Source organism: Theropithecus gelada, chromosome 10, assembly GCF_003255815.1.
Source record: "Theropithecus gelada isolate Dixy chromosome 10, Tgel_1.0, whole genome shotgun sequence".
Classification (NCBI taxonomy): domain Eukaryota; kingdom Metazoa; phylum Chordata; class Mammalia; order Primates; family Cercopithecidae; genus Theropithecus; species Theropithecus gelada.
The window spans coordinates 56,484,589-56,498,671 of record NC_037678.1 but is presented as its reverse complement, the minus strand read 5'-3'; the positions used below and the strand labels follow the sequence as shown (position 1 = coordinate 56,498,671).

General features: G+C 52.1%; 1 protein-coding gene across 1 annotated transcript in view; it reads right to left on the bottom strand.

Annotated features, from left to right (window-relative positions):
* Positions 1-3,019: 3,019 nt before the first annotated feature.
* The window catches only part of CDH22 (cadherin 22), a 133,822-nt gene continuing 122,758 nt past the window's right edge, over positions 3,020-14,083 (bottom strand). The window contains exons 11-12 of the mRNA XM_025399914.1: positions 7,240-7,491; positions 3,020-4,359 (exon numbers count right to left, since the gene is read on the bottom strand). Of these exons, the coding sequence (XP_025255699.1) occupies positions 3,782-4,359; positions 7,240-7,491 (830 nt within the window). The 3' untranslated portion in view covers positions 3,020-3,781. The remainder of the gene's footprint in view (positions 4,360-7,239; positions 7,492-14,083) is intronic.

Genomic DNA, 14,083 nt, shown 5'->3' with positions numbered 1-14,083 from the left:
AGGCTTGAGGACTTCTACAGGCTGTGGAATGCGGTGGTGGGTAGAGGAATGAGCTCTCTGAGCACAGACAGGGACTTTTGGATACACCCAAGACATATGTTTGGGGCTTCCTGTGTGCCGGACACTGTGTGTGCTGCTGACGGGGTAGGTTCTGGGGGCCAGAGCACCCAGGTTTAAATCTCAGCATCTCCACTTATTAGTCATTTGATCTTGCACAAGTTACTTAACCTTCTTGTGCCTCAGTTTTCTCACCTGTAAAATGGGGGCTGCCTCATTGCGTTGTTGTGGGATTAAATGAGTTAATTTATGTAAAATGCTCAGTAAGTGTTAGCTGTTGCTATTGCATTTTATCCTTATTGCAACCCTATGAAGTAGCTGGTCTGAGCATATGCACTTTATGGATAAGAAAATGGAGGCACATAGAGGATAAATAACTTGTCTGAAGCCACACAATGGCTGGGCGTGGTGCCTCATGCTTGTAATCCCAGCACTTTGGGAGGCCAAAGAGGGAGGATCACTTGAGCCCAGGAGTTTGAGACCAGCCTGGGCAGCATAGCAAGACTCCATCTTTACAAAAAATTAGCTAGATGTGGTGGTGCATGTCTGCAGTCCCAACTACTTGGGGGGCTGAGGTGAGAGGATCGGTTGAGCCCGGTATATTGAGGCTGCAGTGAGCCATGATCGTGCCACTGCACTCCGGCTGGGTGACAGAGCAAAACCCTGGAAAGAGGGAAGAAAAGAAAGCAAAGCAAAGAAAAGAAAAGAAAAGAAATGAAAGGAAAGAAAAGAAAGAAAGAAAGAAGGAAAGAAAGAAAGAGAGAGAAAGAAAGAAAAAAGGAAAGAAAGAAAGAGGGAAAGGAAAGAAGGAAGGAAGGAAGGAGGGAAAAAGAGAGAAAGAAAGAAAAGGGGGGAGGGAGGGAAGGAAAGAAAGAGAGAGAAAGAGAGAGAAAGAAGAAAGAAAGGAAGGAGAAAGAAAAAGAGAAAGACAAAGAGAGAGAGAGAAGGAAAGAAAAAGAAAGAAAGAAAGAAAGAAAGAAAGAGAAAGAAAGAAGGAAATAATACAGTGGGTAAATAGTAGAGCCAAAGGCTCAGAAGGCGAATCTGGATAAATAATGTTCTTTATTTCTGGCAAGATCTTTGACTCTGTGTGACCTTGGGTAAGTCATTCTCCATGTGTGAGGTTTAGACAGGATGTTCAAGGGACCTATGACTTCATGTCCATGTGTCCCTCTGGACATATACTCTGCCTGTAACCTCCTTCTTGGCAGGGTCAGTATCTGCTAAGGCAACCAGTGCATGTGGAAGGGGCAGGCTTGGAGCCAGGGGGACCTGTGCCATCTCTGCTCTGTCCTATACTAGCTGGGAGACCTTGAACCGGCCACTTTATTTCCCTGGGTTTCAGTTTCCTCCTTCTACAATGGAGCTGGCAACCAACCTCAGAAATGCTGCTGGGCTTCTGTATGTGAGAGCTGGGCACACAGGGGTGAGAGAGGTGGCTGCAGCTCTCCCCAGGGGTCCCCAAGTTAACATGCCCATTTGTAGCATGAGCTATAGGAACCATGGGTTAAGGGTCCCACATGGGATGATTTGGGGGTTCCCAGATTTCCCTCCACTTGGGCTTACCATGCTAACCCCACATCCCTGCCACTGGCCACTCTCAATGGACTTTAGAAGGCATGTTCAAGTTGAGCAAGTTATCAAGTTCCTTAACCTGGCCTTCAAGTTCTTTTCACAACTACCTCCAACCAGCCTTCCCTGCCTCATGTCCCACCACTCCTCCACCCTGTGATTCAGTCCCAAGGGCCACACACCCTTCCTGAAACTGCCACATCCTTCTTGCCTTCTCCCCACCCCCAGCCTTTGCAGATGCTCTTCGTTCCTCTTGGAATACTCTTGCTCGCTTGGCCACCTCACATCCCATATGCATTCTTCAAGACCCAGTTGAAGTTACTTCCTTTGGGAAGCCCTCCAGGATTACTCAGTCTTTCTTTAGTGCTTCCAGGAGATCTTATTCTGTTAATTCTACTACTCTTACCAAACACATTATTTTTGGCTGCTTCAGCTCCCTGATCCACTTCCTTCCTCCAACTTAGGTCTTGAGCTACTGGAAGGGAGGAACTACCTATCATCTGTGTAACCCTCGACAGTTTACTACTCTCTCAGCCTCAGATTCCTCATCTGTGAACTGGGGCTGACAGTACCTAAATGAGAGAAAATAATGCAGGTAAGGCACTGGGACATACTGGCCATCTCTGGATCTATCACAGTGGACCTTGGCAAATGTGGGAATGAATGAGAGCCCTCTGGGAGGGTAAGAAAAATAAGGCTAACAAGCATTTATTGGGAACTTTCCACGTCAGGAAGGCACTGAGTTCAGAGCTTAACATCCACTATCTCATTTAAGACTTTTAATAATCCTTTAAGGAAGAGACTATCATTACCCCCATTTTACAGATAAGGCAACTGAGGCTTCAGCAGTGGAGGACCTTGATGAAGGATGCCCAGCTAGCAGGAGCTGGAATTCATGTTGGATCAATGTGGAATGAATGAATCACTTGGGTGTGGGGGGAGGTGGGAGGACAGATAACCTGTATCTTATAATCATATGGTTTTAGAGTTGGAAACTCTTCAGGTGACTTAGTCCAGGGGTTCTTAATTTGGGATCCATGAGTGGGGAAACTGATGGGTTCCAAAGCCAGACAGATAAGGTCCCCGCCCCTTACCCAGTGGTTTCTGACCCCTCTGTCTCCTGCCAATCCTTGCATCCACTCAAGTCCTGGAGTCACCCAGCTTGTTCTTGCTTGGCTCCGCTGGTGTTTCAGTGTGGTCTGAGACTCCTGAAGGCTCCACAGTTGCTGGGGGTGTCCTTATCCCCCACGCAGGGCAGGATCAGGAGCTGACAGTTGCAACCTTTTCCTCTCCCCTTGGAGATGTAGGGAAAAGGGGAAGGGCATCTGGAGCAAGGGAGAGAGCTCAGACCTTGGAGGCAGACACACTAGGCTTCTAAGAACCACAAAGATAAGAATAGTAACAAAGGCTAGCATTTATTGAACACCTACTATGTGCCAGGCACTGTCCTAACCACTTGACACATGAACCCTTTTCAGCCTCACAACTCTTCGAGGTAGGTTCTGTTATTAACCCCATTTGACAGATGAGGAAACTGAGGCCCAGAGAAGTGAAGTGACTTGCCCGAGGCCAGGCAGCTGGCCAGTGCCAGAGGCTTTGCTGGCCAGGTGCCCTTGGACGGGTCACAGCCACTTCTCTGGGGTCCTTTCCCCTTCTATTCCGTGCAGGACACCACCTCATGGTTTCTCTGACGACTGAGCTGGTCTCTGTACAGCGTCCCAGCACACAGTAGGTGCTTAGTAAATGAATAGCCTTCTTTCCTCTTAACTCTGATGGGGGAAACCTGGGGTGGGGGCATCTCAGCGGCGTGCTCCCTCCAGCATTCTCCCCCAGGCCAGGATTGAGTGACCCGCCCCTTCCCGACTCTGCAACGCCACCCCCATCTCCCATTCTAACCCCAGAGCCACGCCGCGCCCGGTTTCGCCTCAGTTTTAATGCCGTTGGTCAGAATCCCACACCTCTGGGCCCCAAAGTTGCACCCCCACAGGAGGAGGAGCGAGAGAATCCGCTCCCAGCAAGTCCTCCTCCGTCCGGCCGCCGAGGGAGAGTTGGGGAGGGCAGGGAAGGGGGTCCACGGGGAAACGCGTTGTCCTGGGGGCCCCGGCGTGTGCTGGGCGGGTGAGCAGCCGCGCCCCGACGGCAAGGCGCGGGGCTAGGAGGCCTGGGCCTCGTCGTCCCCGCGGTGGCCGGCGTAGAGCGCGGCCAGGGGCCGGAAGCGCGGACCCCAGCTGCTGAGATAGGCGAAGTCCTGCTCCGAGCCCGACGAGCCACTGTGCAGCGAGCTGAGCGAGCCGGCCGGTGAGTCCGCGCCCTCGAAGGCGTAGGTCTGGAAGGCGTCGTAGGGCGGCACCGATAGGTCCCCGTCCGCCAACGCCACCTTGCGGCTGATGAAGTCCCTGAACACTGAGAAGTCCGGCTCGGGGCTCGGCGGCCCCTGCGGCAGCGAGTGGCGCTCGGAGGGTAGGTGGGCCTGCGGGGGGCTGCCCGCGCCCCCGCCCGAGCCCCCGCCCCCGCCCGCGCCGCTGCCCGCGCCGCCGCCCCCGTCGCCGCCCTTGAGCTCGCCGAAGTCGTAGAGGCTCCGCAGCGCCGACATGTCGTAGGCTTCGGTGTCCTGCTCGCCGCCGCCTTCGTCGTTGTATTTGATGACGTTGTCCCGCATGTCCTCATCCTCGTCCGAGCTCAGGTGGCTCTTGTGGTGGCGCCTGAGGGTGAGGATCAGCAGCACCAGCACTGCCAGGGGGACAGAGGGGGCGACTGAGGGCCAAGCCCCGCCCACGGCGTTAGGAGGACCCTCTACCCCATCTCCTCCCGCTTCCCGCCAGCAGAGTGGGCCCAGTCTCAACGTTCCTACAGATTTCCTGGATTTCTGTTCAAAAAGCCATTCTTACAATCAAAACTGAGCTGAGTGTCTGGAGAGGTAGTGAGCTACCCATCTCGGGAGGTATGCAAATCGAGGCTAGATTACTCTGGGGTGGAGGTGGCCAATGGGAGAGCAGTGTTAAAGGTTTTCCCGGGTGTTGAGGCCTGAGGTCTCCCTTCTCAGCTCTATGAAGAGATATATTCTCTGAGGACTCTAGGTGCTGGGGGTGTGTAGCAGGCAGCTGAGAAACAGACGGAACTGGGGGAGTGAAAGATGTCCTTCACCCTGACCTCTCTTTCACCCTCACCCTCCTCTGCCACACCAGAAGTCTTGAGCTCCTACTCAGCCCTTTGGTTCTCCTGCAGGTCAAGGCCTGCAGGAACCCTTCCCTGAGAGCTGCAGGCCAGGTTCCGTGCCTTCCCCTCCAAGATTCCCCAGGACGGGGCTCCTTCCTCTATCATACTGTTTCTCAAAGTGCAGCCCCTGGGCAACAGCAGCATCCCCTTGGAAGCTTGTTAGAAATGCAGACCCTTGGATCCTGGCACGGATCTTGTGGCAGTGGAGGGGGATCTGTGTTTTAACCAGACCTGCAAACATGAAGAGGCAGCTCAAGTTTGAAAGCCACAGCTCTGTCATAGACCAGACCCTGCTGTGTTACCATGTCTGTCTCCTCCCCAATACACACACCCTAAGCTACCCTTGAGGACCTGGGAAATGTTCCTCTATCTTGGTGGCTGGCATGCAGTGAGCACCTGAACCATGCTTGTTGAGTGAATGAATGACTGAAGGAAGAGTTGGATGGAGGACACGGGTAAGTGAATGAATGCTTGTCCCCTCTTGGCTTTCTTCACTTGATTTCCAAGACTCCACATTCTCCTCCTCCTCCTCCAACTTCACTGATCACTCATTCTCAATCTTCTAAGCAGGCTTCTCCTCGCCTACCTTAACTCAGATGTCCTAGGATTCAGACCTCAGTTCTGTATCCATGCTCCCTCTCTTGGAGCTCTCCTTTGGTCTCAACGGCTTTAAAAGTTCCATTTAGAAACTGACAATTCCCATATCTCAGCCTCCAGCCTGAACCTCTCCCCCGAAATCTAGATTGTACATTCAATTTCCTACTCAACATGTCCTCTTGTTGACCAAGCGAATCTCAAACTTAACAGGTCCAAAGGTGAAATACTAATCTTTCCCCCTTCCCCACCCCGAGTCTCCCCCATCTCAGTGTTAGCAACCCCGACTTTTCAATTACTCAGGGCTTTTAAGTCTCTTTTGCTGACTGCTAAATCTCAGTGTCTAGCACATGGGAGGGACTCACTGGATGGATGTATAGGTAAATGATGGTGGGTGGATGGACAGACAGATGGACAGACATGTACCAGGTACTGTGCTGGGCACTGGACTCTTGTTGCTCCTCCAAACAGCTCCAGTGGCCAGGGCTGGCTGTGAGGGCTATGGGGCAGGGCACCTGCTCACCACCTAACAAGGTGGCCTGTGACAGGGAAGAGCATGAGAGCTGGGGACAGGCCTGGAGGGAGGGCACAGGGAAGGAAGGTGTCAGGAGAGAAGTGGGAAAGATGGATGGATGGCTTTCAGAGCCGAGGCTGGGAGCTATGGAGGGGGATGCCCACGGGAGCAGATGGTGAGGTTTGCGGGCGGCGGGCGACAGATGTGCCAGGCCTGATCAGCGATTCCGCCCGTCACCTTTAGAGCACTGATGTGCACTGTCTTCGTTTGTGGGCAATTAGGCAGAAATTTGTTTGCACTGCCTCGGAAAATGAAACTGCTCTAAAGTGTACCCTCTGGAAAAAGGGTTTCCTGAGCCATGGGCTGGGGTGGGGGGAGAAGGGGGGCTTCCCAACTAGAAGAAGCCTGCCCAGGGCCTCTGCTGGGACCTGAGGAGGTACAGCCTGGCCTTGGGCAGGTCCTCAGAGGGTGGACAGAGGCCATGCCAGTGCTCGGCAGCGAGGGCATGGGGAGGCAGCTGACATCTCCCAGGGAGCACAGCAAGGCTAGAATCTGCGCTTGGACCTCCCTTGAGCTCCTCTAGCTTTGGCCTCAGTGCCCTTCTGTACTTGGGTGGCTACAGCTGTGAAAGGTGGCATATGGCCACTCAAATCCAGGTTAGCTTCGAAACTTGACCTCTTCATTGGGGACACTTTGGGGTTCAAATGGCTGCTAGTGGGCTGGAACCAGTGTAGACTTTGCCCCCCTCCCCACCACCAATGACTTGAGATTTTGCTCTCAGTTTAGATTAATAGCAGGTGGTGTAGTTAGAGGAGTAGAGGACACAGGGTGAGAAGACGTAATATCAAATCCGAAGACTATCCGGTACCCTTACACCAGCCACCTAACCTCTCTGACCCTCAGCGCTTTCATCTGAAAAATGGGATAATATATGCCTGGCCATGCGGTTGTGAGGTTCACAAGAGCCCTTCTTACTAAAAGTCCTACATAGAGACTAAAAAGGGACCATTCACATAAGAGAATTAAAAAAAAATATGCTAGGGTGAGGTTTAGGCTGTGTAGCGGGTGGGCCACAGTGAGCTCATCCCTGGAGTTGGTGGCGGAGCCGCTCTGCACTTAGAAGACTCCTCATGGGGGCTGCATGTTAGAGCTTGGAGATCATTTGGCCAGCCCATCCTCATGTGGACAGGGAAGCTGAGGCCCCATGGGGGCTGGTTAGGAAGGAAACCCAGGACCCCAGGATGGGGGTCAATCAGGCAGGGCTGGGTGGCTCTCGATGGACTCACCGACCAGTATGAGAACGCAGACCAAGAGGGCAATGAGGGCGCCGGGGCTGAGGGAGGCGGCCATGACAAAGGCCGTGGTGTTGCAGGATTGGATGGTGCCGGAGCTGTCGCAGCCACAGATGCGGATGGTGAGTGTGCCCGTGCTGCTCAGTGTGGGTGGCCCGCTGTCCACTACCAGGATGGGCAGGAAGAACACGTCCTGCTCCTGCCGGTTGAAGCCCACGTGCTGCGTGTGCACTGCAGCGGTGTTGTCTGTTCCAGAAGAAGGGGGTGCGGTGTGACTTGGAGCCGGGGGTCAGCATCCTTGTCCTAGCCACCGCTTGACTGCACTGTGAGATTTACCTCCCTATGCCCCAAACTACAGCCTCCCAGTGGAATCATGAGTCTCTTCTCTGATCTCCCAAAATTCTGTTACAAGGTGCCTCCAAATTCTGCCCCATGCTGCCCAAAGATTCTGTCCCCCAAAGTCTGCCCTCAGCTGCCCAAAGATCCTGTCCCCATGTAGCCCACAATTCTGTCCTCAACCATCCCAAGATTCTGTTTTCAGCTATCCTAAGATTTTGTCCTCAGCTATGCCAAGGTCCCCAGCTATTCTAAGATTCTGTCCCCAGCTAGGCCAAGGTCCTGTCCCGGCTATGTCTTTTTTTTTTTTTTTCCATATTGTCTCAATAGTTTGTTTTTGCTCTAGATTCCACCCCAGCTTCCCAGTGTATTCTGACCCTAGGAGTCCTATAGGGTCCTTGGGTTGTGGTTTGTTGGGCCCTGACAAGTCCTGGGTCATCAGAAGGGACCAGGTCATCAGAAGGCAGAAGGCCAGCCAGCATCTGCCTTTGGCTGTGGGATCTTTCTGTCTTTCATACCCCAAGGCTAGTTGAGAGTCCTGGAGCCTGACAAGGAGTCTCTGCCTAAGAGGCTGAGCCTAGAGGGCTGGGGGCGTGGTGAGGGGCCTGATGAGGGGCCCTGGAGTGTCGAGGTCTTCTTCTTCACATCTTTCTTTTTCACACAGGCGGCCAGAGAGGACAGTGAACAAATACAAATGGAACTCATGGCACTAGTTCAGCCTGTCACTGGGGAAGCCAGGCAGGACGCAGGGGGATGGTGGCTGGCCTTGGATCACAGGCTGAGGTGACAGGTGGCACCCCCTTCTCCGCCCTTCCTGCCTTCTTCACACCTGTTCTGTAGGAGTCAGGCCACCTGACCCTCTGTCATTTTGATGGCCCCTCTCAGTTCTGCACATGCAGGGGGACGAAGTGCCCAGAGCTCTGAAGGCTGCTGCCCCGCCCTTCACAGCCAACTCTGCCAAAGGGGGCCCTGCCTTCCTGCTGGGGACCTTCAGTCCTCCTTCTCCCTGCGGTCTTCAGTCTGCTCTTTCTAATCTGAGAGCCAGATCTGGGAGATCTGTTGGCAGCCTGGGTTCCTTGCCCTGCTTCGTGGCCCCAGTTAACCCAGCCCCTTCCCCAGACGCCCCCAATTCAGCACCCTAGATCTGGCCTTTCTCATCACGGATGCTATGCAGCAGAAGGAGCCCTGGGAAGGTCTGACTTGTGGCCTTTGGCACATCTCAGAAGTGGACTGCAGGTCCAGATGCAGCGAAACTGGCCATGAGTTGGAAGCTGCCCACGAGGTGCCGGGAACATGAGGGTTCATGCCATTAGCCTATCTCCTTTTACATATATTTGAGAATTTCCATTAAAATGTTGAAAAACAATGCAAGTCTATCATTTACTAGCTGGGGAAACCCACTGAGCTTCTCTAAGCTTCAGTTTACCCGTCTGTAAACTCAGAAAGGGTATCATGCAGGTGTGAGGATTAAATGGTGTAATTCACACATAACCCTTAGAAAAGTTCCCGGCCCATAGAAAGGCTCAATAATGCTGGTTAATATTTTTTCAGATCCCGCCCCCATCTTCCCTGTGCTGCACCCACTGCTGGCTCCCTGTCTAGGCCGCCCTGCCTTTGCTCATAAAGTTCCCGCTATCTGGAACACCCTTTTCACCTTCTTGCCTGGGCAAATTCCTCATCCGTCATGCTCCAGCTAAATGCCACCTCCTTTCTTGTGGCCTCCTTTCTCCGCTTCCCTGGGAAGGAAGGATTTATGGCTCCCCCTCTCCCTGCTCTGACTACGCAGGTGCCATGCACAGTTCTGTTACAGCACTTGTCACATTGTGTTAAGTTAGTGTGTGCCTGTTTCTCCACTGCATGGCCAGCCAGGGCTGGCACGGAGCCAGTCTTGAAGAGCAATCCTTGAATGAACCATAGCTTTTGGGAGAACTAGTGGTCTCCGGTCAGCCCCTCAGGTCTCTGCTGCCATCCCATCCCCAGAGCTTACATGGGGTGGTCACACTGGATGGCAGCTCTGGTGGCCACCTCAGCCAAACAGAAGCAATTAAGGCAGAATTGCAGGCCCCTTGGGTTGGAAAGCCTTGGGAACTTGGCAAAGTTGAGTCAAGTTCGACAGTTCAAACTGCCTACACTCAGGCTTGAACTCTAGCTCTCCCACCAAAGGGTGCGTCAACCCCAGCTGGGAAAAATCTGCCTTCTGCAGGGGAAGAAAGGGGGCTGGAGGGCAAGATGGGAGAAAGAGGGAATGGCATGGGACCCATTTGCGCTGAATGGATATTTTTTATGCATCAAGGACTGTCTGCATATTTGAAATACATAGTAATGTTTAATCCTCACAACCTATTAAGAGTTGTGGTATTATTCCCATTTTGTATATATGGAAATTGTGGCTCAGAGACAAGTGACTTGTCTGAATTTTTCCACTGAAAGCACTCTTCCTTCCTTCCATTCATCCAACAAATCTTTTTTTTCTTTTCTTGAGACAGGGTCTCACTCTGTCACCCAGGCTGGAGTGCAGTGGTGTGACCTCAGCTCACTGTGACCTTGGCCTCCCAGGCTCAAGCAATCCTTCCACCTTAGCTTCCTGAGTAACTAGGGCTACAGGTGTGCACCACCATGCTCAGCTAATTTTTTTTTAAATTTTTAAAGTTTTTTTTGTGTGTGTATGTGTACAGATGAGGTCTCATTATATTGTCTAGGCTGGTCTCGAACTCCTGGACTCCTCTTGCCTCAACCTCCCAAAGTGGTGGGATTACAGGCATGAGCCACCATGCCTGGCCTCCATCCAACAAATCTTTATTAATTACTATGTGCTAGGTACCACGCTAGTCACTGAGAAAACAATAGAGAGCTAAGTCAGCTCACTGCTGGTCCTGGATCAGAGCTCATATTTTCATGTGAGAAACAATGCTAATCAAACAAACCCACAATTTAGTTAACAATTATAAACCATGGTGAGTGCTGTGAAGGAAGAATATAGGAAGAGCACATGACAGAGGACCTGAGCCAGTCTAGGAGTTCGGGGAGAGCTTCTTGGAAGAAGTGATATGATTCCTGAGCCCGAACAATGAGTTTAGGGAGAGGGAACAGCGCATGCAAAGGTCCTGAGGTTGGAAGAAGCATAATACACTCAGGGACCTGGGACACTGAGAGGACACTCAGTCCTCTGTGGCTGGAGGAATGAGGGTAATAGCTACAATGAGTCAAGACGAGGCTGGAGGAGGAGGCAGGCGCTCATTGTGGAAAGCCTGGGAAGCTGTGGTAAGGAATGTGGGTCATTTTCCCTCCCTCCCTCCCTCCCTTCCTTCTTTTCTTTCTTCCTTTCACAGAATCTTGCTCTGTCACCCAAATTGGAGTGCAGTGGCGCAATGTTGGCTCAGAGCAACCTCCGCCTCCTGGTTCAAGCAATTCTCCTGCCTCAGCCTCCTGAGGAGCTGGGATTACAGGCGTCTGCCATCACGCCTGGCTAATTTTTGTACTTTTTAGTAGAGACGGGGTTTCATGATGTTGGCCAGGCTGGTCTCGAACTCTTGGCCTCAAGTGATCTGCCTGCCTCAGCCTCCCAAAGTGCTAGGATTACAGGCATGAGCCACCACTCCTGGCCAGAATCTGGATAATTTTCTTAAATGCAACAGGAGGCCATTGATTGGTGGGCTTTAAGCAAAGAAGTGACCTAGTGACAAACCCGTTCATTCAACAGCAAGTAGGAATTGAGCACCATCTGTCTGTCAGGACTATTCTATCTGTCCTCCCTGGGGATACTGCAATGGACAGGATGGATGCGGTCCCTGTCTTTGCTGGGCCTGTGTTCTAGTTGAAGGAGCTTATCATCTAAAATGCAGGAGTCAATGTGGAAGAACAGCCAGGAAGCTCTCGCGTGTTTTAGGTGTGAGATAATAGTAGTAGTGGAGGCACAGAGAAGTAGGCAGATTTGAGAAATGAGTGGCTGGCTCTGGCTCAGCCTCAGATTGCCAAGCAAGAACAGGGATGTTTGTCTCTCAGGGTTGCTGTCTCGGGCCATGGGACCATATGTTCTGGGAACTCGGGTCCCCACCACTCCTCCACCCCATGAAGGGGAATCCCCAGGCATCATCCCTGAATGCATCAAGTTGCCCTCCTGGGCAGCAGCTGGCTTCAGTTGGGGAAGCCGCTGGCCACCCCAGCCCCCTACCCCACCCTTCTAGGTGGGATCTGTGCCCAGCGCTGCATCCATCCATCTGGCCTGACATACATCAGTGTCAATCCCTGGCTGCAAAGGCAATATTTATAAATCACGTTTCCAAACTGGCTACACATTTGTACAAAGAAACAGATGGGTTGGGGTAGCCGTTTGTCACCTAAGATATTTATACAGTGAGGAGGAGGGGGCTTGGCAAGTAGTGAGAAGGGGCTGAGGGACTGGAGGAGGAGGCCTTCCACGGCTGCTATGACCTCAGCGTGCTGCTGCCACCCAGTCCCCGGAGCTTACACCAGGTGGCACTCTGGATGGCAGCTCTGGTGCCCCCACCCTCCCCCCGCAGCTAAACAAAAGCAATTGAGGCAGAATCTCGGACCCCTTGGATTGTAAAGCCTGGTGAACTTGGTAGAGTTGAGCCAAGGCTAGCTGTGTTTCCTGTGACCAGCTCGAGATACTACTGGAATAATGAGTAGGCAGGGCTGTACTCGTTGTTAAAATATTGAAATACTTCCAAAAAAGGTTTAAATAGCTGTTGACACTGAGCCCCCCAAGTCCCTCCCTGCTGCCTCAGCCTTTTCCCCAGGCAGCCTCCCAACTTTGACACAATCAAGCCACGAAGGAGTTAATGCCTGGCATGGCAGGGTTTCTAGGGTCCTGCTCCAGGCTATGGTCAGCGTCCTTTCTGATTGGCCATCTGAGCTGCACTGGTTGTTACATCTGTTTATTATTTTTCATTATTTATTTTTAATTATTGATTGACTGAGACAAAGTCTCACTCTGTCTCCCAGGCTGGAGTGCAGTGGTGCGATCATGGCTCAATGGAGCCTCAAACTCCTAGGCTCAAGTGATTCTCCTGCCTCAGCCTCCTGAGTAGCTGGGACTACAGGTGTGCACCACCACACCCAGCTAATTATTATTATTTTTTTAAAGGATGGGTTTTCACTGTATTGCCCAGGCTATTCTGAAACTCCTGGTCTCAAGGGATCCTCCTGCCTTGGCCTCCCAGAGTGCTGGGGTTGTAAGCATGAGCCTTACATGTTTTTAACAGGACTCCCAGGGGTACAGACGGGTCTGGCTTCAGAGACCACTAAGGCCTCTCACATTGGGTGTGAGTGTGTAAAGGCCTTGAAAAGGATCCCAGACCTATTCCAAGGCCAGAAGGAAACCACATGATCTGGTTTGCTGACCACATCTCCTCCCAGTCCTGTCTCTTACTCACTCTAATCACTCAGGTCTCTTCCATTCCTAATTCACCCCAGTCCTGCTCACCACGGGGCCTTGCCGTTTCTACCACTGGGGTGGTCGTTTTCTCTCGTACCCTTTAGGTCCCTTCTCACTATGGATCCCCTTGGAGAGGCCTTCCCAGGCCACCCTGTTTAAGAAGATAGCTTCTCCTCTTACCCTGCTTTCCTTTTTTTATTTTTTTGGAAGTGGAGTGTTGCTCTTGTTGCCCAGGCTGGAGGGCAATGGTGCCATCTCACCTCACGGTAACCTCGGCCTCCTGGGTTCAAGCAATTCTCCTGCCTCAGCCTCTGGAGTAGCTGGGATTACAGGCGTGCACCACCACGCCCTGCTGATTTTTGTATTTTTAGTGAAGACGGAGTTTCACCACGTTGGCCAAGCTGGTCTCGAACATCTGTCCTCAAGTAATCCGCCCACTTCAGCCTCCCAAAGTGTTGAGATTACAGGTGTGAGCCAACATGCCTGGTCCCTGCTTTACTTTTCACTGTTTCATTGAACACATTTTATCAAACACCTGCTATGTGCCAAGCACTGCTCCAGGCACCCAGGGTTGAAGAAAGACAAGTCCAGACCCTTGTGGAGACTGCATTATTCCTCCACCCCAGCCACTTGTCACCCCCAACACACTTTTTCATTTGTGTAATTTCTGTCTCACCTCACTAGAATAAAACTACGTTTTGTTGTGTTTGCTATTGCGTTTCCAGGACCCAGAGCAGACCCTGACACAGAGGCTTTGTGTCTCAATAAACGCTCAATACATAATTGCTGGACGTAGGAATTGATATTTCTAGGTATTAACACTATATCTCAGTGGCCCTTATTTTACTGGGGCCACCTAGCCACCCGGGACAGTAGGCATCTTCCCTATTTTAGACAATGAAACTGAGGCTTAGAGAGGAACAGGTGTCCCAGCAGTTTGGGAGGTGGGTGGATCACCTGAGGTCAGGAGTTCGAGACCAGTCTGGCCAACATGAGGAAACCTTGTCTCTACTAAAAATACAAAAATTAGCCAGGAGTGGTGGTGCACTCCTGTAACCCCAGCTACTTGGGAGGCTGAGGCAGGAGAATCTCTTGGCCCTGGGA